The following is a 24,923-nucleotide window of genomic DNA, read 5'->3' as shown; positions in this document are numbered from 1 at the left end:
TTCCAACGAAAAACAAAATGATGACAGATGACAGGAAAAAAACAAAACCAAAGGGCTTTGACGTGTGTGTGACACATTTTGGTGTATCAAATGGGAAGGGGTCACCGAGTCCTTCCTAACTTACAATGCCGATACGCCCACGGTGGGCCGTCTCTTAGCAACTAGGATCCCAACAGCATCACCCAGGCGCAATAAAAACGCCTCCTTCTGCATCACAACAGCTACATCAGGGAGGCAGATGGAGTCCAGAGCGTGGATCACTTCTGCATCCCTCAGAAGGTCCGGCGTGATGCTGACTCATGGCTGCACACATGGGCTGAACGCACGTCATGGAAGGCAACAGACAGGCCGCTGTTAAAAATGAGAGCTGCACTGTTTTTTCTGTTCCAATCTTATAAAAGCAGCCATTGGTCAACCGTAAAGCGCCATAACTGGAGCTAAAAATAGAAACAAATGTTCTCCCCCACCTCCTCCCATTCAGTTCCTCCCCACCCTCCAGCCTGCTAAATGGAATGCACTGTAAAAGGTTATATTTAGCCAAAGGAAAGTCTGTAGCCAACATCTGGGGAGGTGTGAGCTATACATCTGTAATTCCTGAAAAAAAAGTGTTTATGAACTGGGAAACAAATGTTATCATCATTTCTCAATGAAGCCTAGACGGAATCGCTCTATAATCTCAGATTTCTGACCGAATTCCTCTGTAATTTGGCAGCGTTGTTACCGTGAACGCTTTCGTCTGGCTTCTGTCTGTCTGGCGGGACTCAGTGACATCATCCTTTCTTTTGGCAGCTAAATTCACAATCTGATGACGTGCACAGCGTGCGTCAGCAGAGGTGGGTTTAAGTAAAGAACAACTGTTTTTGTGGTGTTAGTCAAGTTAGTAAATCACATGACTCAAAATCAAAATTGACGGTTGTGTGATTTAAAGTCAAGGAAACAAAGGTCATCATGCCCAAAAATAAAGTGAGCAAGTTCTTTCTCCATTTGGAACACAAAAATTACAAGCAAATTACATTCGAGTAAGAGTACTAAAAAGGTTTAAAACTCTAGAAAAAAAGAGATGAGAATGGTGTATTCAGTAAACGTCTTGACAGACGAGGATACAGTGACACCTGTAGGTCAGGAGGCCGCACCGACTGCCATTTGGGCACAATGCCAACGACTGTCCCAACAACAGTGGCTCACAGTGGTTGGCTGATAATCGGGTTATTTATTTTTGTTCCCATTTGTTTTATGCTTTTAACAACAGAACTATGTATAGTGTGAATGTGTCATCAATTGTGCTTTGATTCTTTCTATTCTTTGTACATTGGATCATAAGTCTACCAGTAACATTATTGCGTGACAGCCAGTGTCAAAATAAAGTCCATCATTCTAGTTTAGCAACATTCGTCCACGTAAAAACAGGTTTTCAGCATTTGTGATATTCAAACTATTAAAGGGGCGTGGAATGGATCCTCTCGTGCGAGGTTGGGTGTGAACGATTGCAAAACTTTCTGGCGAGGAATCCCAGGACAGCATTGTTGTTGAGTGACAACTGGTGTCTTAAGTTAAAGACATACATGCATAGACACGACGTTGACTGCCGCTGCTCAATGCTGCTGGGGCTACAGGGCGGCCATCTTGGTACAGTGCTATTCGGTCCTCAGTGCACATCTACGGAGAAATGAAGCTACACAGTTAAAGTTATCGTATGTTGCTCATTTGTCAAACTATTTTCACAGGATTTGTTTGCTACGAACATCAGACATGATAGACACTTTACAACAAAAGGAACCTATTAAATTTTGAGGTCTTTTGAAACATTGATTAAAGGTTATACATTGAGTTTGAGGGTAATTATAAATATTTTATTTACCATATTATTATTAATCGTATCATCATATTAACATTATGTTGTCATGGCTAATGCTATCATAATATTATCATTGCTATTATTTTTGTGATTACATCATTATTACGTAGAAATGGGATCAGCTGTCTCTATTGCTTAGAGCAGCTGACCATCAGGACAGCTAGCAACAACTTCCACGATTTATCACATCTTATGGTCAATTTTGTGAACATGAGTGGCTCCCATGAGGAGCATTTTGTTGAATCCTGCTGGACACAGAACTTTTCTCCCTGTGGCTCCTGAGTCTCTCTCTCACCATCCCCTGATCGGTATCATCATCTCGATGAATAATTGATTGATTCCAAATATTCAAACTAATCAGATTCTTTGAATTGCCAGAGGGTTAATTAGCAGAACTTTGAAATATTGAAGGGAAGAGAAGAATTTGAACAATAGTTGCTAAAACTTTTTTTTTTTTGACAAAGTTAATAAGTAGTGATCAAATGCTTCCCTAGCATCCCTAGCCCGCCTTTTTTATTTGGAGGTAATTTATAGATTAAAAACATCGCATTTTAATCAGGTTAGTTATTTTACCAGTAGAAATAGAGCTGGTTATAACACAGGGTTCTGTCCCTCCTGTCGGGGTTTATTTCGCTATTTAAAAAAAAAAAAACCCTCCTCATTCTACATTATTCCTTATTTACATCTTGCGTGTGAAAAACGATCCAAGCACATTTGGTCTGTGGAGCATGTTGATAACATTAAGTAAAATTAGAATTTGGGTAGTAAAACCAGCATTTAAAAAATAAAAACAACCCGTAGAACCGTATATTATAGATGTATAGCAAAGCAAAACTTTTGGAAATCGGTCCAAAATTCAGCGAATGAGTTTGCGCCGCTGCCTCTTCCGCCCTGTACCAACATGGAGGCGCTAGAGGCGCGTCCCCCGCTGTCAAGGCAGCGTCTATGTACAAATGTCTATGTCGTAAGCCTCGTTCTCTCCGATTGCAACGGACGTAATAGGACGCGATAAAACAAAACCCCGCAGGGTTTCACAGCGTGACGTTGCCGAAGATTCCTTACACGCTCCTAAAGAAACGCACATTAAATCTGCATGCACAGACGTCGTCAGTGAGCCCAAGAACATTCAAAAATGGATTTCACCCTCCGAGCCGCCAACGTAGATGACTGCAAGGACATCGCGCGGATGATCATGGTGAGGCTTGCGGGCGGGCACGCCACGTTGGTTCCCACTGCCGGGCAACGGCGGTGCTTTGCGGCCGCCTCTGCCGGGCTCGGACCACCTCCCCGCGTTCCCCGTGGAGATAGAAACGCAAGCGGGGTGACACTCCAGGGGCACATATGTGGGTCGAATAAAAATGTTGGTTTTATGCACGTTTATTGGAATGAAAGCAGCTTTATCTTGAACTTTGATCTAAATATCGCATCGGCGCACTGCAGGATGTGCGTGTGAGCGCGTGTGTTCCAGATAACTTAGTGACATTGTTGAGTTTCGGAGCTTCACCTTCGCTGAGCCCGGAGAAAAAGAATCTTCCCGGGGCAATATCCTCTTTTAGCCGTCCAGGCTTATTTATTGGGGGAAAACAAACACAGTTGTCTGTTTGATCATGGAGGAACTGAACTGTCAGGACATGGGCGTGACCTATTAACTGACTAACTACATAACTGTGAATCTTTAGCCCATAAACATATGCCTGAATATTACATATTACTCAGGGTGCAATAATCCAAATCCAAATTATAGAAGATAAAATACAATACAGACTTGGGCCTCAACCATAATACCTGCAAACTGTTTCAGTTTTAATCCAGTGACAGGTTTGGTCATAATATCTGCAGCCATCTCTTCAGTAATCCATTCTACCGGGGTTACTTTCCCCTCGTTCACAATCGTGACAAGCATTACACTTGCTTCCCTCTTTATGCGTCAGCGTGTCCTGTCCTTGTTCAAAGGCGACTGTTGCCCCAAATGCAGTGACTGACCGAAACGATGTCCCGGTGTAAGAAGGTATAAGCAATGCACCTCTCAGTGTTGCCCTGTGTCGTTACCCCGTACTGTCCACCAGGTCCCATACTGTCCACCAATGCTAGTTTCATGCAACGTGGTCGTCTGCTAATGCAGAGTCGATTGAAAAGTGTGCAAAGGTTTAGGTCACGGTGACAAAAACAAGAAGACTGTGGGGGAGTTGTTGAAGCAGGTGTCTTTGTCGGCTGTGGAAAGAGTCGCGCCCAGTGTCTCCAATGTGGCACCATCTATGGTGGCCAGACTGGTTGATTTTATTCGGGACAGTCCTAGTCACCCACATCGCCTTTCCTGAGCTTTCCGGGATGACATGTCAACCCGACGTAAGGATCTTTTGTGACATAGTAACGATGTCGTAATAATGATTTGTTAATCACGATAACGATGTATGTTGGGTGAGTGAAAGCTACGTGAAGGTTTCCAGTCAAAGGTAAAACTTTTGGAGAGGGGATATTAAAAGGAGAAAGTAACACTTTCCACATCTGAGGGAGCATTGACAAGAGAAGAAGAAGAAAATAAAAAAGAGGAGACACTGCAGTGAAGGATTTCTTGACCAGGCCGGCAGAAAACTTCAACAAAAGATTTGAAAACTCTCGAGTGACCACCTTGTCTTCCTGAGACAGCCGTTCTCCATGTCCACTGATGGCCGGTGGCCTGCAGGAGCCAAAAAGGCTTCAATAGTTGAGCCGTATGTTCAGATGGGGATCTTGGAGATGGGAACATCGGATTTGCTCGAAGAGCTCCACATGGATGTTGCAGTGAGTGAATCCTCCAGATGTTCCCCTCCACGCGTATGTTCGAGTCATCGTTCTCTTCAGTGGATTCCCTCAAGACCTAGGACGGAAAAACATGCGTTTGGAGAGTGCCTCAGGGTTGCTACAACAGAATACTGGCCTGACATCCGAACGACTGGTGCATCCTGAACGTTATGCGATTAGACGTTTATTTTCGTTTCAAAACATCACTTGAGGAAAAACTCTCAGACTCTTTGTTTGTTCGTTTTGTTCTTTGGCATGGAGCTGGGGGGTTTCGGGACGGGTTGTAGATTCTCAGTGTGGACGTTGAGGTCTTTACTAATAAGCAGGTGTGAATTGTGTGCTTTTTTTTGTTTTTGATGGGTTTGACTCTGTACTAATGTTAAAGATAGGCAGAAATTGTTTCACTGTACGTGGATGTCTTTAACGCTGTTATGTTCCCGCATGTCGTGTGCCACAATAATAATTGTTTTAACTATTACCTGAGACCTCTTGCTCACCTCTCATTGTCTTCCTTGATGTTAGGCCAGAAATGGGCAAACTATGGCCCCCGGGCCATATACGGCCCTTTAGGCTTATTAATCCGGCCCGCCGAACTCCAAATTATTTAAAAACAAAAAATACCAACTTGTTTATTTTTGCTTTTCCCAAATAGATAGATGCACTCTGCACAAATTTACCCTTGTTGGCGCTTAGCGTCACTCTCTTTTTCACTTGCCATTTGAGCCATTTTGTAAAAATGAGCGAACCAAATAAAAGGAAAGTGGACAGAGAGTGCAGAGTTTTTAATAAAGAATGGACAACAAAATGTTTTTTCACTGAAGTCCGATCAACGGCTGTATGAATGATATGCCTAGAAAGTGTTGCGGTTTTTAAAGACTATAATATCAGCTGTCACTTTTCCACAAAGCATTCAAACCATGCTAGCAAGCAGTCAATGTAAGAACGGGCGGCTACTGTTCAGAGGTTTGGCAGCGCATTTACAAAATCAGCAAAAAGAATTTTCACCAACAAACTGTGATTTGAGAATCAAGCACCAAAACAACTTTTTTGTTGACATTCAAATTAGCAAAGGCAAGCAAACCTTTCCCTGAAGGTGAGTTTTTAAAAGAATGCATGGTGCAAAGCAAAGGCTAGTTTGAAAAAATCACTTTATCACGCAGGACAGTGGCTCGCCGAGTGGAACTGATTGACGAAGATATTGTCAGCAAGTTAAACAAAAAGGACTTGTATGAACAGGTGTCGGCTGTCGTTGAGAGAATGAAGCTACCTTGGAGTAAACTTGCCAATGTCACCACGGGTGAATTGCCAAAATTAACTGGAAAAATTGTCAGGCTGCTGATGTCTTAAACTTTGCACCTTCAATTGAATTAATAAAAACAGGTGCAATTTCCAATCAGTGTGTTTGTTATTTTAATCTGTTTACATTTTCTTCCCCAGTATTTTGCACATTTGAAGGATGCAGTCCTAAATGCTGAAGCCAATAAATCGGGTTGTACATGTATTGTACATTTTTTTTATTTATTTATACTCCATCTAAATGCTCCTGGCCCGGCCCTTATGTCAAATTTTAGAACCCATTGTGGCCTGCGAGTCAAAAAGTTTGCCCGCCCCTGTGTTAGGCCTTCATTGGTGGCATTATGATAGTTGTGTAACTGTATAAGAACATAAAAAGATCACTTGATAATGATTTTGGACCTTTCCCAGATCTAAATTGTTACTTCTGCAAAGTACTACTAATAATGGTGATTAAAAAAAATGATAGCGACAGCAAGAACTCAACTTGTTACAACTCAACTTTTGTTGACGCAGTGAAGAAAAAAACTGGACTTTGGCATATTTCACACTCATTGGCCCTTGAAGAAAACTGATAGAGGAACTATGAACTTTGGCAACTTTGAACAACTCTGTTGACTGGAGTTTAAACTGAAACACACTGGAAAGACGACACTGCACACAAGAACGCATTTATCACGCAGCTCTAAAATGTTTATTATTAATTTATTTGCTGTTTTTTGTAACACAGCATATCGCTCACCTTAAGTTGGTCACATATTGGTCCCATATTTTCAGTACGAATGCTAACATGTATATGGGTGATTATTGGTGCCAGCATCATGTTTTTCTTGTTTTCCTTCACAGGAATTATCAGAATATGAGAAATTAGCTCACAAAATGAAGATCACACAGAAAGGTGCCTCATGTCAATACATGTCTGTGACTCTGGCTTTAACATGTTTGTTCCAGGTGGCACAAATGTTAAAATTTTCATGAATTTTCACACAGATTTGGAGCAAGATGGCTTCTGCAAAAATCCTTTTTTTCACGGGATCATCGCCGAGGTGCCAGAACACCTAAAATCCAAAGAGGGTGAGAGAGAAAAATGCTTTTTAGAATGTGCGTTATCAAGTCTCTTTGATCTGTCACATCATGTCTTTGATTTCCTGCTCTATATTGAGTGGAGGCTGATTTGGGAATGCTAGCTGTCAGAACTGTTTTAGTCTTGTATTGTTGAATAGGTTTATAAAATCTGCCTCTGCAGAGTCCATGTTAATGTCTTCAGTCACCAAGTCACCAGTCCAGAATTGTCAGCTTGAATCCTAACAAGTGCTGACATAATAAGCTAACATGCCCCAAGCGGACGGTCCGGCCAGGTCTCCCTAGTTATTGCCGAGAACCAGGCAAACAATAAATAAGAAAGTTGGAAGCTACCTTATAAGTTAGTCATATACTCGGTAATGATGTTGTATTTTGTTTTATCTCTATTTTTTTTGTTATTTGTGCATACTGAACAGTCTTGTTTGCTTTCAGGGCACACAAAGATCGGTTATGCTATCTACTTCTATTCCTGGAGCTCGTCGAGCGGTCGAGCCATCTATATGGAGGACTTGTACGTGATGCCGGAGTTCCGAGGTACCTAACCTTTTACAAAATATACTTCTGTAAAACATGGCATCTAAAAATACCTTCATTGTCTTTCAGGGAAGGGCATCGGGAAAGCTCTTATGAGCAAGGTAGCCCAGGTGAGTCAAAGATCCAAAGCCACGATAAAATAATCTAACAACACAATCAGAACTCGTAAAGCTTTCAGTGTTAACTATTTCCTGCATATTAAATGGTGAATTTCCACTTGCATTAATGTGTTTGGATACAAAGTCAACGAAAGTAACAGTGGAACTAAACGGAACTGATAGCATCGCCAATAACAGACAAAAACATGTTAAATTTGTCTCCATATTTATTTGACCAAAGGATAAAAAAAATTCTTTTTCAAGTCTTCATGTTTGACTTAAAGCAACCATAGGTTTGTATTAAACATTGGTGGGAAATGTAATTTTTTTAGTCTAAAATTGTCTTATGACAACATAAATCATCTTAAAATCTATTTATTAAACTGTAAAGATCCTAACTCTGAGGTGCACCCTGCTGGAAGGATCTGTACATTACATCTACTCATCTTAATATTAGTGCTCATCGTTTACACTTAAAAAGCTCCTCCCTAAATTTATAAGTCTTTTTTCTGCCACTTTTTTCCCCCACTCTGCCGCCCTCCAGCTGGGCCTGGCTGCTGGTTGCACCCAGCTCAACTTCACCGTTCTGGACTGGAACAAACCATCTCTGGAGTTTTACTTCCACCAGGGGTGCTACGATTTTACAGCTGAATCAGGCTACCACTTGATGCGCTGTGAGGGGGAGGCACTGGAGAAACTGGCCCAGCCGTAGGTGGATGCTGAGATGATGCAGGACTTCCCTAAAACTATCCATCAGAAAAAAAATGATATTGTTAATTATTATTGTAGAGGTTAAGTCCATGTTGTCCATCTTAGACCCCAGAGCTACAGTACTTGTGGTCACAGTCTCTCCTGCACAATTTCTGCAATAAAAAATGTGGATTATTTCATCCTTGGGAGTTGAGCTTTGTTAAAGTAAGTGGCTTTTTGATCTTCACCCAGAAACATCTCCAGTCCTATCGTGGAGATCTCCTCTCCTCCAACAGTTCTCTCCCATTTCTCTAGTTTCAGGATTTCTCTAATTCAGGATTTCCCTTTGTGAATCACCGATTGTGAATTGGTCGGGCCGATATCCTTTGTGGTCCTGCCAGAAGCCACCTTAGGAGGGGGTGCCTGATTTCAGAGGAAGTGTCTTCCAGCAGTTTATGTAAACCTTCCTTGTGGGGCCTTGTTGCTGTTTCACTGGGCTTTCACGTCCCCTTTGATTAGCATTAGCCTGGCTCCTGTTCTTCTTGGCCATTTTTATTGTTAAACGGGTTTAAAGTATCATCAGCTGTACTTTATGTTGAAGATCCTTCTAACTTACCTCTGATATATGTGGGATAAAAAAGAGCCACGTGTGCTATATGCAAGGATCGCCACTCATTTTTTTCAGGAATCAACTTTTTTTTTTTTTTTTTTTTTTTTCATTCGAGGTATTTTCTTAGCTGAAATCATCAGTCAAAACAGCTTGCAAATTAGTTGGACTAAGCAAGAGCCAACAAATTAACCTAAGCTAAAGCTACGTTTAAGGTAGACAGGGGAAACAGGCAGCATGGTTTAGCCCAATCTACTGAGGTACGGCAGACATCCATCTCTCGGACAATGAATTGGCTGAATACGGCAAAGCCATCAGATTCAATGATGAGTTAGTAGCATCCAGAATATACTGCTCCAGGTATTAGTCAATCATTCAGGTCATGCTAATGTTCATGCCTTGCATCTTAAGTAACAACCTCCTGACCTCGTAAAGAAGGCTATGAGCACATTTAAACAAATATATGCAAGAAAACTGTGTTTGTTACCTTCTGTGATAAAATCGTTAAGGTCTGCCATTTTGTGCTTTTAACAAAATCACGGAAGCAGCAACCAAAGAGCTTAAAATTGGTTGAGTTATTTTCCATCAGTAAACACAAAGATCTGTTTATCGCTTAATTAATTTAATCCTATGAACCATCTGTGTAGATTATCTGCATCCTCCCATCAGAGTGTCAAACCAAGAACTGTAAAAGTGATGTCTGTGTTCGGTCATTAGCCTCCTAAAAGTTTGTGTAATACAGACAAAGGGTCATCTTGTTGTGTTTGGATGTTCATAATTGTGATGTTTAAGTGGTTAGTCGAATCAGTCGGTTTAATAAAGTGTTGTGTTGGAGAAAAAAGCTGTACAGTCTGAATTTGTCTCATGTTCATGTAATTCTACTTATTTGGACCCACTTCCAAAGTTGTCACTGTGCTAATCCTGTCCACAAGTCCACAACCATGTCCACCTTCTAAAGCGTGGAGACATGAAGGTTACTGCCTCAACTTGCCGCTAACACCCCACTTTCAAGTGAACGAAGAAATGTAGATCTGCTGGTTTTGGAGGTGAAACTGAAGCTGAACTGCAGGGTATCTGAGAATGGGAGAACTGAAATGCCCCTTACCTGAAGACGTCCCTGGTGGATGAAGTTGGGCACCACACGTCCTGTTCATTTTATCTTACTTCAGCCTCAAACGTTTTGAGGATTTAATATGGAGTTCCACAGGGTTTGGTTTTTGGACAACAAGTGCTTGTCTTGGTATCTGAAATATAACTTTTTTTGCACATGACCTTAATATCTGGATAATCTGCTGTTTGTGACAAGGAAACTCATGTTTGAAGAACTTATTTGTAAAGTCTTGATCATCTAGCTCAGCTATTATTGGCAATAATTACACTCTAAAGGTCAAGAGGTTATCTACCTCACAGAAAAAACATGACACTGTGAAGTTAAATGAGTTGGAAGTTAAATTAAGTTCACATTCTCCTTCATTTCCTTTATGATGCCCCTTAAAGATACCCCGCTTATGTTCCACCAAACCTTCCCACCTGCTGAACTGCACGCAGTGTAAAAAGTCATTTTAAGCTCAAAGCAACTACATTCTCAATACCCAGCATCTGTGTGGGTGTGAGCGACTCGACTGTAATTATTGAAAAACCTGTTTATTAATTGGGGGAAAAAATGTTAGCGTTTCTTAAGGAAGTCTAGCGAGAATCTCTCCATGAAGTCAGATTTCTTACTGAATTCCTCCATAATCTGGCAGCGGCATTAATACCAACACTTTCCTCTGGCTTCTGTCTGTCTGGTTGGATATCATCCATACTTTTGGTGGCTAAAGTCACAATGAGCTGACCAGGTTGCAGCCTGCAGCACCAGAATTGGTCTTAGTAAACAATACTTTTTTAAAGTCCCCCCCCCACGATTCAGTCACGTGAGTCGTGACGAAAAAGCGCCTAATAAATTTGTTTGCACATACATCGCCAGTGAGCCACAGACATTCAGCTGACATGAAAATGGATTTCACCCTCCGAGCCGCCAACGTGGAGGACTGCAAGGACCTCGCGCGGATGATGATGGTGAGGACGCGGGCGTCGCGATGCACCGACGGGCGCACATGCGTCACGTTTCCCTGCAGCGGCCACGCTGGTTCCCACTGCCGGGAACTGGCGGTGCACTGCTGCCATATATATACGTAATTTTTTTTTTTTTTAGTGCAGAGCTTGCACATACATGGCCTTGTGCTAACTGCCCGCCAGATTTTCCAAACTAAAACTGCTCATACGCTGCCTCCTTACTGTGGCATTCTTGGTTATGGAGTTATTACGTTGCTAAACTCACAACATCACAGTTACCGAAGTTGCAGAACAGTTGCAGAAATGACAGTTTATTGTTTTTTAGTTGTTTCTTGTAACACAGAATATCACTCTCCTTAAGTTGTTCATATTTTCAGTATGAATGCTAAAATTTATATGGGTGATTATTGGTGCCAGCATCATGTTTTTTTTGTTTTCCTTCGCAGGAATTATCAGAACATGAGAAAATAGCTCACAAAATGAAGCTCACACAGAAAGGTGCCTCATGTCAATACATGTCTGTGACTCTGGCTTTAACATGTTTGTATCGGACGTCATGAATGTTACAATTGTCATGAATGTCTGTGTAGATTCTCAATCATCCAGGTTATAGTTATCCAAGGTAAGTTTTCTGAGTCAACTGGACTGTTTTTCTTCTCTTGAAGACGTTTCGCCTTCTATCCAGAAATAAATAAAGAAGCCTTCTGGACAGAAGTTAAACGTCTTCAAGAGAAGAAAAACAGTCCAGTTGACACAGAAAACTTTCCTTGGATAATTTTCATTAATATTGACAGACTTGGAGCAAAATGGCTTTTGTAAAAACCCGTTTTTCCATGGGATTATCGCTGAGGTGCCGGAACACCTGAAAACCAAAGAGGGTGAGAGAGAACAACCAATAAATGCCTTTTAAGAATGTGTTATCAAGTCTTTGATCTGTCACATTATTGCTTTGCTGATGTCAGATCACCGCAGACAAAGCTAAAAATCACGTGTCATCAGAATCTCAAAAATCCACGTTTGCAAAATTACGTTATCCTGTATTTTCCGCAAGAAGCTAACACTCTGCCTCCATAACATACTTCTCTTTCTATGCTGTCATTAATGTCTGCACATTACTGATGTTAGCATGTCACAAACAACCAAAGGGATGCTAGTTAGTCACTAGCCCCTAGCTAACAATAAAACTGCTTAAGTTTATCATTCACTCAATCATTCCATTGTATTTGTTTTTTTCTCTTTTTCATTAGTCATGTTTGTCTTGTTTGCTTTCAGGCCACATAAAGATCGGTTATGCTATCTACTTCTATTCCTGGAGCTCAATGAGCGGTCGAGTCATCTATATGGAGGACTTGTACGTGATGCCGGAGTTCCGAGGTATCGTCACCTTTTACAAAATATACTTCTGTAAAACATGAAGTCTAAAAACACCTTCATTGTCTTTCAGGGAAGGGCATCGGGAAAGCTCTTATGAGCAAGGTAGCACAGGTGAGTCAAAGATCCAAAGCCACGATAAAATAATCTAACAACACAATCAGAACTCGTAAAGCTTTCAGTGTTAACTATTTCCTGCATATTAAATGGTGAATTTCCACTTGCATTAATGTGTTTGGATACAAAGTCAACGAAAGTAACAGTGGAACTAAACGGAACTGACAGCATCACCAATGACAGACAAAAACATGTTAAATTTGTCTTCATATTTATTTGACCAAAGGATAAACAAAATTCTTTTTCAAGTCTTCATGTTTGACTTAGTTAAAGCAACCGTAGGTTTGTATTAGACATTGGTGGGAAATGTAATTTTTTTAGTCTAAAATTGTCTTATGACAACATAAATCATCTTAAAATCTATTTATTAAACTGTAAAGTCAGCTGAGATGTAAAGATTCTAACTCTGAGGTGCACCCTGCTGGAAGGATCTGTGCATTACATCTACTCTAAATATTAGTGCTCATCGTTTACACTGAAAAAGCTCCTCCCTAAATTTATAATTGGTCTTTTTTCTGCCACTTTTTTCCCCCACTCTGCCGCCCTCCAGCTGGGCCTGGCTGCTGGTTGCACCCAGCTCAACTTCACCGTTCTGGACTGGAACAAACCATCTCTGGAGTTTTACTTCCACCAGGTGTGCTACGATTTTACAGCTGAATCAGGCTACCACTTGATGCGCTGTGAGGGGGAGGCACTGGAGAAACTGGCCCAGCCGTAGGTGGATGCTGAGATGATGCAGGACTTCCCTAAAACTATCCATCAGAAAAAAAATTATATTGTTAATTATTATTGAAGAGGTTAAGTCCATGTTGTCCATCTTAGACCCCAGAGCCGCTTGTGGTCACAGTCTCTCCTGCACAATTTCTGCAATAAAAAATGTGGATTATTTCATCCCTGGGAGTTGAGCTTTGATCTGTAAGTGGCTTTTTGATCTTCACCCAGAAACGTCTCCAGTCCTAACATGGAGATCTCCTCTCCTCCACCAGTTCTCTCCTATTTCTTTCATTTCAGGATTTCTCTAATTCAGGATTTCCCTTTGTGAATCACCGATTGTGAATTGGTCGGGCCGATATCCTTTGTGGTCCTGCCAGAAGCCACCTTAGGAGGGGGTGCCTGATTTCAGAGGAAGTGTCTTCCAGCAGTTTATGTAAACCTTCCTTGTGGGGCCTTTTTGCCGTTGCCCCCTTTGATTAGCATTAGCCTGGCTCCTGTTCTTCTTGGCCATTTTTATTGCTAAACGGGTTTAAAGTATCATCAGCTGTACTTTATGTTGAAGATCCTTTTAACTTACCTCTGGCGCATGTAGGATAAAAATGAGCCACGTGTGCTATATGCAAGGATCGCCACTCATTTTTTTCCTCCAGTTACTCGGGAATTTATTTTTTTAGCTTGCAAATTAGTTGGACTCAGCAAGAGCCAGCAAATTAACGTGGAGACGTTAGGGCTACTGCCTCAAGGTGATGCTAATATCTCACTGTGGAGTGGATAAAGATATGAAGATGTGTCTGACCTTCGGGGGTTTATCTCGGTTTGGTGGCAACACTTGGGTGCTCCACACCCATCGAGTATTAGGATCCTTATATTTTTGCATGTGGGTATTGCTTCAGGATGTCAGAACAACAAGAGGGCAGGTTGGTAATACTTTTAATGAATTGGCTACTGGACCTATAGGTTATTCCAGATTCACAGGTGAGTAAATGCGACACTTAAGTCTGCCTTTTTTCTTTAATCAGATGGTCACACATGGGAATGATAGCTTGGCTCGGTTTTTGGGACAGTTGCGTAATACTTTCCCGTCTGCAATCTGGCAGCATTTTTCATTGAGAAGCTGAAGGTCTTGGGGAAAATAAAGATAAATCTAACTTTGTTGACACTGACCTTGAGGGTATACTCAAAGGCGCCCCTGGTGGAGGAAGCTGGGCACCACACCTGTAAGCATCAACCTGGATCTTTCACAATTTGGAAGTTGCTCAGATCATTTAGATAAACGGACTCCTGGCTCCCGAGATATATTTATTTAAACATGTCCATACGTTTTCATTGCATTTTGACATTTTGCCTGACTTTAGTCTGTTTCTCATAGCGCGGCCTGGTTGTTGGCTGCTCGTAGCTAATGTTTGACAGGAATTGATCAGCTCTAGAGTTTTGACTCCACCAGGGCTGCTCTGACATCACGGGTGAACCAGGCTACCTCTTGTTGGGCTGCGGGTGGGAGGCACCAAAGAAACTGGGCCAGTCATAACTTGCTAAGAGGGTACTGTTAATGTCTCGTCCCACCATGATCCCAGAAAAATGTCATCCTTGTCTCAGATTAATGGCTCACTGACTAAACTGCTTGCCTTTGATATCTTTATACACAATATTATAAATTGATTAATGGAACATGACCTCATTGCCTGGATAACCTCCTGTTTTTTGACAACATATTTGAAGAACTTGAAACTGGAGGGTTTTGATCAACAAGCTAAACTATTATTTGCAACAATTACGCTCTAAAGGTTCACAGGTTACAGAGAAACCTGCAACGATTTAAAGATAAATTAGTTTGATGTTAAACAAAGTTTAAGATCTCATTTGTTTCCTTTACGATGACACGATGACACCTAAATTTACAGCTGGTCCCACTTCACAAGGAAAAGGAGGCCTAAACGGAGGAGGCCTCGTCCAGTCAAACACCGAGTGCTGCATCATGGTCGTGAAAGGAGATAATTTACGTCCACCATGCAGGTGCGTAATGAGAAGCAGCACCGTGGGCTCGTGCTTACATGCAACCAGTTTTCCTTCCACTGACGCAAAGCAGACATCATTCTCCTGGACGCACGTTTGGCTAAAGACGGCAGCTGTCAAATCCAATCACAACAGCAGCATCCGCAACATAATGCTACTGGTATTAAGTTAATTAGCCGGGCATGCTAACGGTAATGCTTTGCAGCTTGAACAAGAACCTCTTAACCCATAAATACAAAGATGTGTTTCCGCCTGCAGGTCCCGGTTATGATTCTGGACTTTACAATTTATGGTTTTAAACCCTACATCCTGTCTGATGTATCGCTGTCATGACTGCCGTTGTCAGAGAACCAATCTGTTCTCAACTTATCGGTACCTTTTTTTTTTGCTAATTTGCACAATCCAATCGCACCTTCCCATTGAGTACCATGGACCCAGTGAAAAGGCTGAAATTCAAGCAACTGGTTTTGTCATGAACCCGCTTCCACACGGCCAGAATTACAGATGAAGCCTCCAGTCAGACAAAAGCGATCCATCTGGAGGAATTTAAGAAAAAAAAAGGGAAGAAAGAGAAAGAAAAGACGTCTTGGACGGGGCTCAGGTTGTGTCTTTGAACCTGTCCTGTTTCATATCCAGGCTGCCTTTAAAAAAGCTTTTTTGTACGCTTTCCAGGTCTTTAATGAAAACAGTCTGAGCCGTGGGTTAAATTTAGTTTGTTTTCTCTCGTTCTAAACAAGATCCGCTGACCCTCAACTGTGCCGGCGCCAAAATGCATTTCTATTCACGCTCTGTTTGTAGCGTTAAAGACGCACGTTTATTTGTTTATTAATCTAATCCCAAGAAACATCTGTGTGGCTTTTCCTCATTGTTCACAGCTTCCCATTAGAATTCCATTTCCAAAGCTATAAAACACAGATTTTATCTTTTGCAAATGTTGCTGGCCTTTAAAATGTGTGTAGCAGCTAAAAGATGACTTTATTGACCAATCGGGAACTTAAAATGGCCTTTAAGATGGATGATTTAGGTTAAAATCTATAGAAACCAGCAGAGGCCTGTGTCGTCCTCTGTCTGGAACCCAGAGTGATTTTGCAGTTCTGTTTTAATTACTCACACAGATGGAAATGTATTTAAGTCTCAAATTTAAGCCAATGCCGTTCCAGACTGATATATGGAATGAATGATTAAACTCCAAAAGTATTTGGAATTTTTAGCAGAAAGAATAATTTAGCATACATGCTACACTGTACCAACAGTATTTATGGTGATAGCATTACTAGCACCTTCGGTGTTTGTAAAAAGGGTTATGCAAAAACGTGTGTACAACCGTACTCTAAAGTACGTTACAATTTTACTGTCAATGAGGGAAACAACATTTGCAACCACAATAAGGAGAAACAAGGGATTTGAACTTTAGCATTAGTTAAAACTACCCCTCAGGGGTAATTAACTTCTTTTACAGTACAAAAGAGTTCAAATTTAGATTTTGGCCTCCTGCGCTACCGTAGAAACACAATGGCACAACAGCCTATCGCTCAGAGACCTGCTTCAATATTTATATGAAAACCCCCGAGATTCCCAATCATCCAAGTCATCCAGGTCAACCCAAGCATAAGCATTTTACACACTGTAAAACTTGTAATTGTTGGAAAATAGATGATGAAACATCTTTAAATACCGACATGCAGCTTGAAAGTAACCATAAGACTAAGACTAAAAGAAGGTACAGTTGAAGCGTGTAATTATATACAAAAAAAAAAATCCTCTCTCAACGTTACTTTGAGGGGTGTAGCGATATTACCCTCCCCCCAGCCTGACAGTCAGCTCTCTGGTGGCGCACTAGCGCCACCGTGTGGTCGCCACAATGTTGCGCTGGTTCCGAGCATCAGCGGGGACTCTATCTGGAGCAAGTTGATGAAAAATGCCTCTCGAAGAGGAAGTTGCCGTGTACGTTCCTCCTGCGCACGTCGGCGTCGCGCCACCAGGACGCACGGAAAGTTCACCCCCGTGTGGACGCGCGCAGAAGCTGAGCGTTACTGACTGAGTGACTCCCCGGCACGCCGTTTAAAGGGAAGACCAGAGAGCTGACTCAACGAATCACAAGGAAAAGGATGCAACAGTTGATGTGCGCGCACAAGTTGCACACTTTCCTGGTGTTTGTAGACGAGCCGCGCACACTGAGGATGACGGCTCTTGTGCAGGAAGCAGCGGATGTTTTACTGCTCTAAACCCGCGCGTCTGACACCGAACCTCCACCAGAAAAGAGAACCGCGGCCGTCGCCTGACGCCGGAATGGACATTTGGACATAGACGTGTTTGGAAGGACTCCACGCTCTCCTGGAATGGAGCTGAAGCGCGACGGGGGGGTTTCAGATGGTCTGCGGCGGTGAGTAGCAGCGCAGTCTGCACCAACATGCATCGGATTCTGCAGAGGAGGCGAGTGCGCAAGCTGCGGGTCGTCTGGGCGTCACTGGCCTTGGTGGCTCTGTCTCTGGCCGCATGCAGCGCGCTGTTCACGGCGTGGACCTGGCGACAGACCCGGGACTTGTCTCAGTCCTTTAAGATCCTGCAGGACCGCCTGGAGCAGGTCTGTAGCACGCTCACGGACAGACACTTCAGCCTCTTTGGGGCTAGCAGAAATATGTGTACCCGCACTAAAAACTTATTTTGGGGGTTTGGGGGTTTCTGACCTGCACCTCGGCTTTGCTTCACTTTCATTGTTTACCAATTTGCGTGGCCAAATAGTGCGGAGTTGCTTGTTTTTCGACACACACACACACACACACACACACACACACACACTCCCTCTGCCATGTTTAATTACCCAGGTGCCAGTTGCGCGCTCCAGTTTGATCTCAATTTACCGGAAAGCCTCAGCTATTTGGCCGGCGCGCACTTTTGTGCCCCACTGAGTGCGCAGATTCCTGAGGCGCGTTAAAAGGGCCGGCAGATCAGCCGCGGACCGGGGTTAATCACCTGGCCGCTTCTCAAGGACCGTGCAGGAGCGACGTGCACTTGCAGCGCGGGGAGGTTGCATCACAGACACCCCCCCCCCCCACCCCCTAAAAAAAAAAAAAAAAAAAAAGCTGATGGAAATTCTTCTGGTTTCAGTTGAAAGTTTTGGTCTTTTTTGACTGGGGGGAATCAGGAGGGGGAGGGGCCGGGCGCAGGTTGACTGTTTATCATGTTGACAGCGCACGCACACTCGCACGCACTCTCACACGCACACCCCCAATTTGGACACGTGGAGTGTTGATGCTGGAGCCTTTCCCAGGGGGCCCAGTTTTCAGTCCATTTGACCGGCGGCCAACTCCTGATGAGAGCCAGTAGGTGAACGTCTGGACGGCGAAAAGCAACCGGCTGCCTGCATTTCCACAGTAGCAGTAAATTTAAACATACTTTCCCCCGAGCCGCCTCTCCTCTTACTTCACAGAGGCCTCCTTCAGTCACTCGGCGGGCCTCCGGCCAAAGGGTTTTAAGCTTTCGCTGGCTCGGCGAAAAATTTCATTTCTTTCTCCATGAGGGAGTAAAGACATGCGAGGAATGCAAAACATCAAAAACACGCGTTAGGTGTCGCAACCAGTCTGGAGGGAAGTGGCGGGCGAGCATGGCAGCCGGGGCAGGGGACCGGGGAGGATGTGGCTGACCAGAGGGATGGTTTTAGGAGATTTAATGGTTTTTCTTCTGTTGTCACAGGTCAACACTCAGAGGAAGGCCATCGTTCAGTTGATTCTTGAGAAGAGAGAGCTGCTGGTGGGCCAGAGGGTCAAGAGAGATGGTACCGCTAACCTTTCATGACTTCAGCCACCACCAAATCTAATACAACTGGATTTTTAATCTATGCTCACGTTAAAATCGAGCCTTTTCAATCAGAATTATTCCAAAAACCTGATCAGAAAAGTTAGAGTGAGAATTCCCAATGTTTCCTGGCTTTTAGATCACTTTTCCTAAGTCAGATTTTGTGAAATTTCTCTAAATTGGGGGAAAAAAAAAAAAAGGTCAAAGGTTTTTTTTTCCCCCAGACTCCGTATCGTGATTTCTGCAGTTTTTACTGTTTCTTTAAGTTACGGAGTTTTTTTTGACATCCCCCTTGTGATTCCTGAAACTCTGGGGGGGTCTTTGGAATGTTATTACATTTTCTCTCAATGTTGAGAATTATTAGGAACAAATACTCAAAAATGAGGAAAAGAGTCAGGACTTTTTATAGACAAGGAGGAATTTTCTTGGAGAAAAACCCTTTTTCCTCTCAGAATTCCCCACAGAATTCCCTTACCTTCTTTTCAATTGCAGAGAAAAAACTTTGGGCACAACTACTTTAATTTCATTAACTTCTGCTGCACGTTGTGTGAAAAATACCTTTTCTTTGACTCAAACACGAGTTCTGGATGTTGTCGCCGAGTTTCTGGCCTCCCCCTCGGTCACCACAGACACAATACATACCAGTTGCGCTGGCCGTGTTTTTTTTGGGAAGAACGTTTAACACAAACGCTTTCCCGTCTTGGCCCACATGCCACTTTGGTCGGCTCTAGCGGCCCGCGGCTAAACCACTGCTAAAAGTTGACACAGGAAAAAGTAGGCAGCTGGGAGGCTGCAGGAGAAATTACAGGTCTGGCCTGAGCGACCTCGCGGCCCAGAAAACCAGCTGGCACGGGAGCAGGGCCTTGATGCACGCTCCTGGGCGACCCAGTCCCCCCTTCCCACACACACACACACACACACACACACCGAGCATTCGTCCCACATATATGATTTGTTGCAAAATCCGAAGCGTTGGATGACCTGTCATCGCGGTATTTTTAGCTTCTGCTTGCGTCACCGTCACGGGTTTCTCTCGCCGGCGTCCGATAGTGAACCCTCACTCGCTCTGGATGGCCACATTTTTTTTTACAAAAGCGCCCGTTTCTCTTTTTTCCCCTGCCCCCCCCCCCTCCCCGTCGTAACCGATACCTTCCAAAACACATTAAACGCTGCTCGGGCCGCTCGATGGAAAAGAAATGGCTATTTTTCCAGTTTGTTTGGACCGGAGCGGTCCGGCTCTCCAGCAGGACAGCGGCGTTATGTTCTCCCCTCCTGACTGACAGCCCCAGTCAGGAAACCCGGGGGCTTTATGCCTGCCCGCAAAAAATCCTAAATCCACAGGGTCGCCCTGCGCGCAGGTTATTTTAGCACGACCCCCGGGGAGGGGGGGAGGCAGGGGGGGTCCTCTACTTTCCGAGACAAAGCACACGTTTCACAGCTCGTGGTGGCGGGCTTCACATCACGTTTGAAATTGCTCCCGGAGGGTGAAGCCAGGGTCTTAAAGAAAGAAAAACCACAGGAGTGTGTGTGTGTGGTGGGGGGGGGGTCACTCTGGGGGCTTTTATTTATTGTGTTGATCCAAACAGGCCCCCGTAGCTGTTGCTTCACTCTGGTCTTAATCGACAGGAACCAAAAGTCCTTTTTTTTTTTCTTCCTGACTTTTTTCCCAGCACTTGATTTCATTTCATTGCTATCCATAACTTCTGCCTCCATTCTCTCTCCCCCCTGTCTATCTTGTCTTTTCCTGCCCCCCCCCCCCACGCCATCCCTCCTCCTCCTCCTCCACACACATGGCCCTCCATCCTCCCTCACTCCATCTCTCTCTCCTCTTCTCCGTCTGTACTTTAGATGACTGCAACCAGCTGGCACTGAGATTAGCCCCCACAGGAAAAAAAAAAAAAAGAAGGGAAGAGAGGCGCACGCTTCTGCCTGAAAATAAAAAGTTTGAGGAAATATATCGAGGCACGTGAAAGGAAATCCTCCGTCCATCTGCTAACCGTATTAGAATAAGAAAGGGGCTGGGGGGCAGACCGGGTGGACGGGGGCTGCCAAATAATCAACACATTATGTTATTAGGCAGCCGCGGATGAGAGCGTTTGATCAGACAAAAAGTCTAATTCTTCTTTTCCGCTTTTCCGAAGGGGGGGCGGCACGCGGGAGGAGTGGAAATGGAAAGAAAGCGGCCTCTCATTTTGAGAGTAAGTGCCTTGGCAGATCGCTTCGAGCCATCTTGTGTAGCATCTGTTGAAGCGGTTTCAATCACACACCGCAGTACCACTGCACTCATAAAAGCTTAATTGACCCCCCCCATCTCTTCTCTTTCCACCAGTAACCAAAGTCTCCTCTCAGCAAGGTAAGCACTGTAAAAACAGGAGGATGACCTGGGAACGTTGCTGCTGAGGGGTGATCACTCTGGTGTGTGTGTGTGTGTGTGTGTGTGTGTGTGTGTGTGTCAGTCGGAGAGGGCGGCGTGATCAAAGGTTGGGAGGAGAGGACGCTGAATATGAGCAAGGCCGTGACGTACAACAGGGAGCAAGGCACCTTCACGGTGGAGAAGGCGGGGGTTTACTTCCTGTTCTGCCAGGTGAGTCGAGGGTGCCTCGAGTTTGTCTTTTCCCAAAATGCTACGCTAGCGCCCCACATCTAAACACCGCTGCGTTATTAAAAGTAATCACCACAAAAAGACACGCTAAGAGGCACTAGAGCAGCACTCAGCCTTTTGACGCATTTGTGCGCAGTGATAGCCGACATTAGCCTTCTGTGCGGTATTTTGATATCTCTATGGTTCAATGTTTTCCTCCAACAGTTCTTTTTTTCCGAAGGATTTTTTTTTTCTCATTTTTAGCTGCAATTATGGTGATATTGCAGAGTCGTTTCAACTCCGTCTACCGCAAAACAAAACAGCGACAACATATTCCCAGAATTTCTTAGCTTTACTTGAGTCTTTCTTTTTAAAGGCAGCTGAGCCAGACAGAAGCTAAAAAGCTAACATGACATTGCAAAAAATAAAATAAAAAAGACTTGACTTACTGTTAAAATTCCTGAATCTCCATTAGCTAAATTTCTCCGGTGGTGGCTAACTATCACGATGCACCACTGGTCATTGGTGAAATGGCCTGCAAGAGATGGATGGTAACCCGAATCATTAAGTTATTTTTTAACTTTGACAACAATTGGTTGAACATGACACAGAAGTTTATCATCAAGTCTTATTTTGATAGTAACTTTTAGCATCTATAGTTTCCGGTCTTCCTTCACATGTAGAAGCAAAGAAAAAACTAAACAAAATAAACTTGCTAACAGACAAGCTACTGAGCAACTTTTGGATTAATTTGAAGTCAAATAGTTGTCCGTACCGTTGGTGTTGTTTGGGTAAAAGCCAGAAATAAAATCTCACCAGCATCAGACCAGCAGAGTGTCAAAGGAGAGAAGCTAACAACACACAGGTGAAGCTAATCAGAGCAGGAGGAGGGAAAAAACAGGAAGTGGAAATATTTATTCAACAAAATTTAGCAAAACCTGTTGTTGATTTATATAATTAAGATTATGCTCTGTTTTTTAGTTTAGCTAAATATACAGAAGAGAATGGATCTAAGTTCACATAAGTGAATATAAGTTTTGTTTAAGGAAAAAATACGAGATTTAACATCTGAAAAAGGCTCCTGAGGTAAACTATTCATGGACACCTCAAGCAGCAGACATTTATATAAAACAGCCTTTATTTTGAGCAAACGTCAGTCATGCTGCGCTGGTGTTTATCATGTGTTGGAGGGACGGCTATCATGTTTCAGCTAATCTTATATAACCAGACTTTGGTCCTGTCAGGCTGACGGAGGTCTGGAGAAAATCGAGCCAGAGGCTAAAAGAAAAGGCAGCATTGCGATAGCAGCGCAATGGAAACCCTGAGTCAGTCCGATTCCACTGAGGAGAACCAGGTTCCCTACACGTTAACTCCCTCTGTGTCCTCCTCAGGTGTTGTTCAACGAGCAGCAGTCTCAGTACGTTAAGCTGGATGTGGTGACCAGCGGACCGCGGCCTCAGAAGCTGCAGTGCGTGGAGGGCTACGGCACCACCCCTTCCGCGGGGCCCCACCCGTTCCACTTCCTGAAGCCGTGCCAGGTGTCGGGCCTCCTGCGGCTGGAGAAGGGCACCCAGCTCCAGGCCATCACGGGGTCGGCCTTCAGGCTCCACACGGTGGGTAACACCTTGGCCTCGCCCCACATCTTCAGCATCTTCAAGATCAACTAGAGCCGCAGAACTGAGAGAAAAACTTGTTTTCGAGAAGATGACTTTTTCCACACTGGCGCATGACATCAGCCTAACCTCCTCCCACAGATGTTAATTTGAAAGACAAACTTCGCATTTGTGGAAGTTGTTGTGGAATTTTTTTATTTTTTTTCCCCCTCTGGACAACCGCGCTGCTTCGGAATGCGAAACGCAGACGTTTGGATTAAAAGGTGGATGAAATTCCTGGATGAACGTCTGCCGAGACAACAGATGTGATGGAAGCCGTCCTGTGGATAAAGGGCTCCATATAAAAGACAAAAAAAAACTTGGACTCTCCTCTTAGCCTTCATATCTTGTCATAAATTGTGCTTACACTCTTTTTTTATTAGACCGAAAGCCGAGCAGTGCATGCACCTTCCACTTTTATATCACCAATGTGTCGGGAAGCACATCTGTAAGATCTCCATATATGACAGCTTCTGGGAATCAACCGTTTTTATACCGTTTTTCAACACTTTTTCGATGCCATGAGGGTAAAGCTAGCGCCTTTTATACCTTTGTATAGTCACACTTTTCTCGTTTGTACCGATCCATCTTGAGTTCAGAGAAAACGGACCATTTCTTAAAAAGAGTGATGTGGGATTGCTCGTTTCAGAGTCAACTTTGATTGTTTTTTCCTAAATCGTGTAATATCGACTTTAATTTTACCTTAAGAAATAACTTTTAATCCTTTTCTTGCCTATATTAGCACATCAAGTTGTGAATAATCAGTCTGCAAATTGGCATCCGGATTCAGTCATCAAGCAGCCTCTTAAATTTAAAAAAAAATAAAAAATTATACCATTCAAGTGTTAAAACTGTCCAAATATGAGTCAATAAAATGACATATTTATATTGTGTTGTGCGTATGAGGCTACACGTCATGGCCAGTGATACGATTTGTTGGTTTTAAACTGTTTTTTTAAGTACATTTTAGCCGCTCTCATGTTCAACTTTTTCCACTCCGATCTTTAACATGTATTAAACACTACAGGAGGTCAAAATATGATATCATACTTACCCAAAGATTGTGCAACCTTTGCTTTAAAGCTCTCTTCTCAATGTTAGCATGCTTCCAACAAATAGCATGATGTTTTGCTAGCCAAGGCTAAAATCAAAATGCATCTGTTGCACTATTTCAGGACCACAGAGAGTCAAAGGAATTTTGGTGCCTGTTCACAGCAAAATCTCCAAAAACATCATGTTTTGATGCTGATTTCTTGGTGAACCATCCCTTTAAGAAGAGCTGGATAACCTCGTGGGATCTATGCCACTCAAATTGAATTTTCTTCAAGAAATAAAGGCTGCTCCAAGAAAAATTTGGTTGTTGTAAATGGAGAAAATCTCAAAACACTTCACTTCTTGCAGCAAAATCGGTACTTTGTGTAATATTCCTTCTACAATATAATCAGCGTGTATTTCTAGCCGCGGCCTCAGCACTCCCACACTTGTTTATAAGTAGTTTTTGTGGACTGACCGCTTTGGTTTCTCCTTTGGACTTTACGGCAACAAATGTAAGTGTTTTTAATTGAGTCTAAACATGTTTTCAAATGGAAAAGAAAACAAAAATGTCTCGAATTTAAGAGACGTGTCGTCACATTTTGAATCTCAGGCATCTCCAGTTTCGCTTCCCGAATCGGAACCTGAACCT

General features: G+C 43.2%; 3 protein-coding genes and 1 long non-coding RNA gene across 7 annotated transcripts; 3 read left to right on the top strand and 1 right to left on the bottom strand.

Annotated features, from left to right (window-relative positions):
• Window positions 1-906: 906 nt before the first annotated feature.
• On the bottom strand, window positions 907-22,455 carry LOC105416853 (uncharacterized). Of its 3 annotated transcripts, XR_003889219.1 has the most exons (4): window positions 22,363-22,455; window positions 22,037-22,122; window positions 4,484-4,712; window positions 907-1,656 (listed from the first exon to the last, which is right to left on the bottom strand). It is a non-coding gene; the product is annotated as an uncharacterized lncRNA (long non-coding RNA). The 3 variants fall into 3 exon arrangements; XR_964758.2 differs by lacking the exon at window positions 907-1,656 and having other exon boundaries at window positions 3,671-4,712; XR_964757.2 differs by lacking the exons at window positions 907-1,656; window positions 4,484-4,712 and adding an exon at window positions 12,706-13,236.
• LOC115250648 (diamine acetyltransferase 2-like) lies at window positions 2,778-8,543 on the top strand. The gene is made up of 6 exons (XM_029839946.1): window positions 2,778-3,050; window positions 6,776-6,827; window positions 6,920-7,003; window positions 7,445-7,546; window positions 7,616-7,656; window positions 8,189-8,543. The coding sequence occupies exons 1-6, from the start codon at window positions 2,988-2,990 to the stop codon at window positions 8,354-8,356; spliced, it is 510 nt and encodes a 169-aa protein (XP_029695806.1). The 5' UTR covers window positions 2,778-2,987; the 3' UTR covers window positions 8,357-8,543.
• Window positions 10,835-13,389, top strand: LOC101073899 (diamine acetyltransferase 2). 2 transcript variants are annotated; one of them, XM_029839945.1, is made up of 6 exons: window positions 10,835-10,993; window positions 11,443-11,494; window positions 11,791-11,874; window positions 12,269-12,370; window positions 12,441-12,481; window positions 13,035-13,389. In XM_029839945.1, exons 1-6 carry the CDS (start codon window positions 10,931-10,933, stop codon window positions 13,200-13,202), a joined length of 510 nt encoding a protein of 169 aa, XP_029695805.1. In that variant the 5' UTR covers window positions 10,835-10,930; the 3' UTR covers window positions 13,203-13,389. The 2 variants fall into 2 exon arrangements, with proteins under 2 accessions (XP_029695805.1, XP_029695804.1); XM_029839944.1 differs by having other exon boundaries at window positions 10,838-10,999.
• tnfsf12 (TNF superfamily member 12) lies at window positions 17,172-24,419 on the top strand. The gene is made up of 6 exons (XM_003966943.3): window positions 17,172-17,795; window positions 18,905-18,986; window positions 21,148-21,204; window positions 21,336-21,359; window positions 21,463-21,590; window positions 22,979-24,419. The coding sequence occupies exons 1-6, from the start codon at window positions 17,622-17,624 to the stop codon at window positions 23,252-23,254; spliced, it is 741 nt and encodes a 246-aa protein (XP_003966992.1). The 5' UTR covers window positions 17,172-17,621; the 3' UTR covers window positions 23,255-24,419.
• Window positions 24,420-24,923: the final 504 nt, after the last annotated feature.

The sequence above is a fragment of the Takifugu rubripes genome, chromosome 8 (assembly GCF_901000725.2).
Source record: "Takifugu rubripes chromosome 8, fTakRub1.2, whole genome shotgun sequence".
Lineage (NCBI taxonomy): Eukaryota > Metazoa > Chordata > Actinopteri > Tetraodontiformes > Tetraodontidae > Takifugu > Takifugu rubripes.
Note: the sequence above shows the minus strand (reverse complement) of the source record. Positions and strands in the feature narration are given on the sequence as shown.

Coding starts and splice junctions, on each gene's coding strand:
- LOC115250648 (XM_029839946.1), top strand. CDS start 2,988: ATGGATTTCACCCTCCGAGCCGCCAACGTAGATGACTGCAAGGACATC. Junction 7,004..7,444: donor ACACCTAAAATCCAAAGAGG/GTGAGAGAGAAA, acceptor GTTTGCTTTCAG/GGCACACAAAGATCGGTTAT. Junction 7,547..7,615: donor CGTGATGCCGGAGTTCCGAG/GTACCTAACCTT, acceptor ATTGTCTTTCAG/GGAAGGGCATCGGGAAAGCT.
- LOC101073899 (XM_029839944.1), top strand. CDS start 10,931: ATGAAAATGGATTTCACCCTCCGAGCCGCCAACGTGGAGGACTGCAAG. Junction 11,000..11,442: donor ACCTCGCGCGGATGATGATG/GTGAGGACGCGG, acceptor TTTCCTTCGCAG/GAATTATCAGAACATGAGAA. Junction 12,371..12,440: donor CGTGATGCCGGAGTTCCGAG/GTATCGTCACCT, acceptor ATTGTCTTTCAG/GGAAGGGCATCGGGAAAGCT.
- tnfsf12 (XM_003966943.3), top strand. CDS start 17,622: ATGCATCGGATTCTGCAGAGGAGGCGAGTGCGCAAGCTGCGGGTCGTC. Junction 17,796..18,904: donor TGCAGGACCGCCTGGAGCAG/GTCTGTAGCACG, acceptor CTGTTGTCACAG/GTCAACACTCAGAGGAAGGC. Junction 21,360..21,462: donor CAAAGTCTCCTCTCAGCAAG/GTAAGCACTGTA, acceptor TGTGTGTGTCAG/TCGGAGAGGGCGGCGTGATC.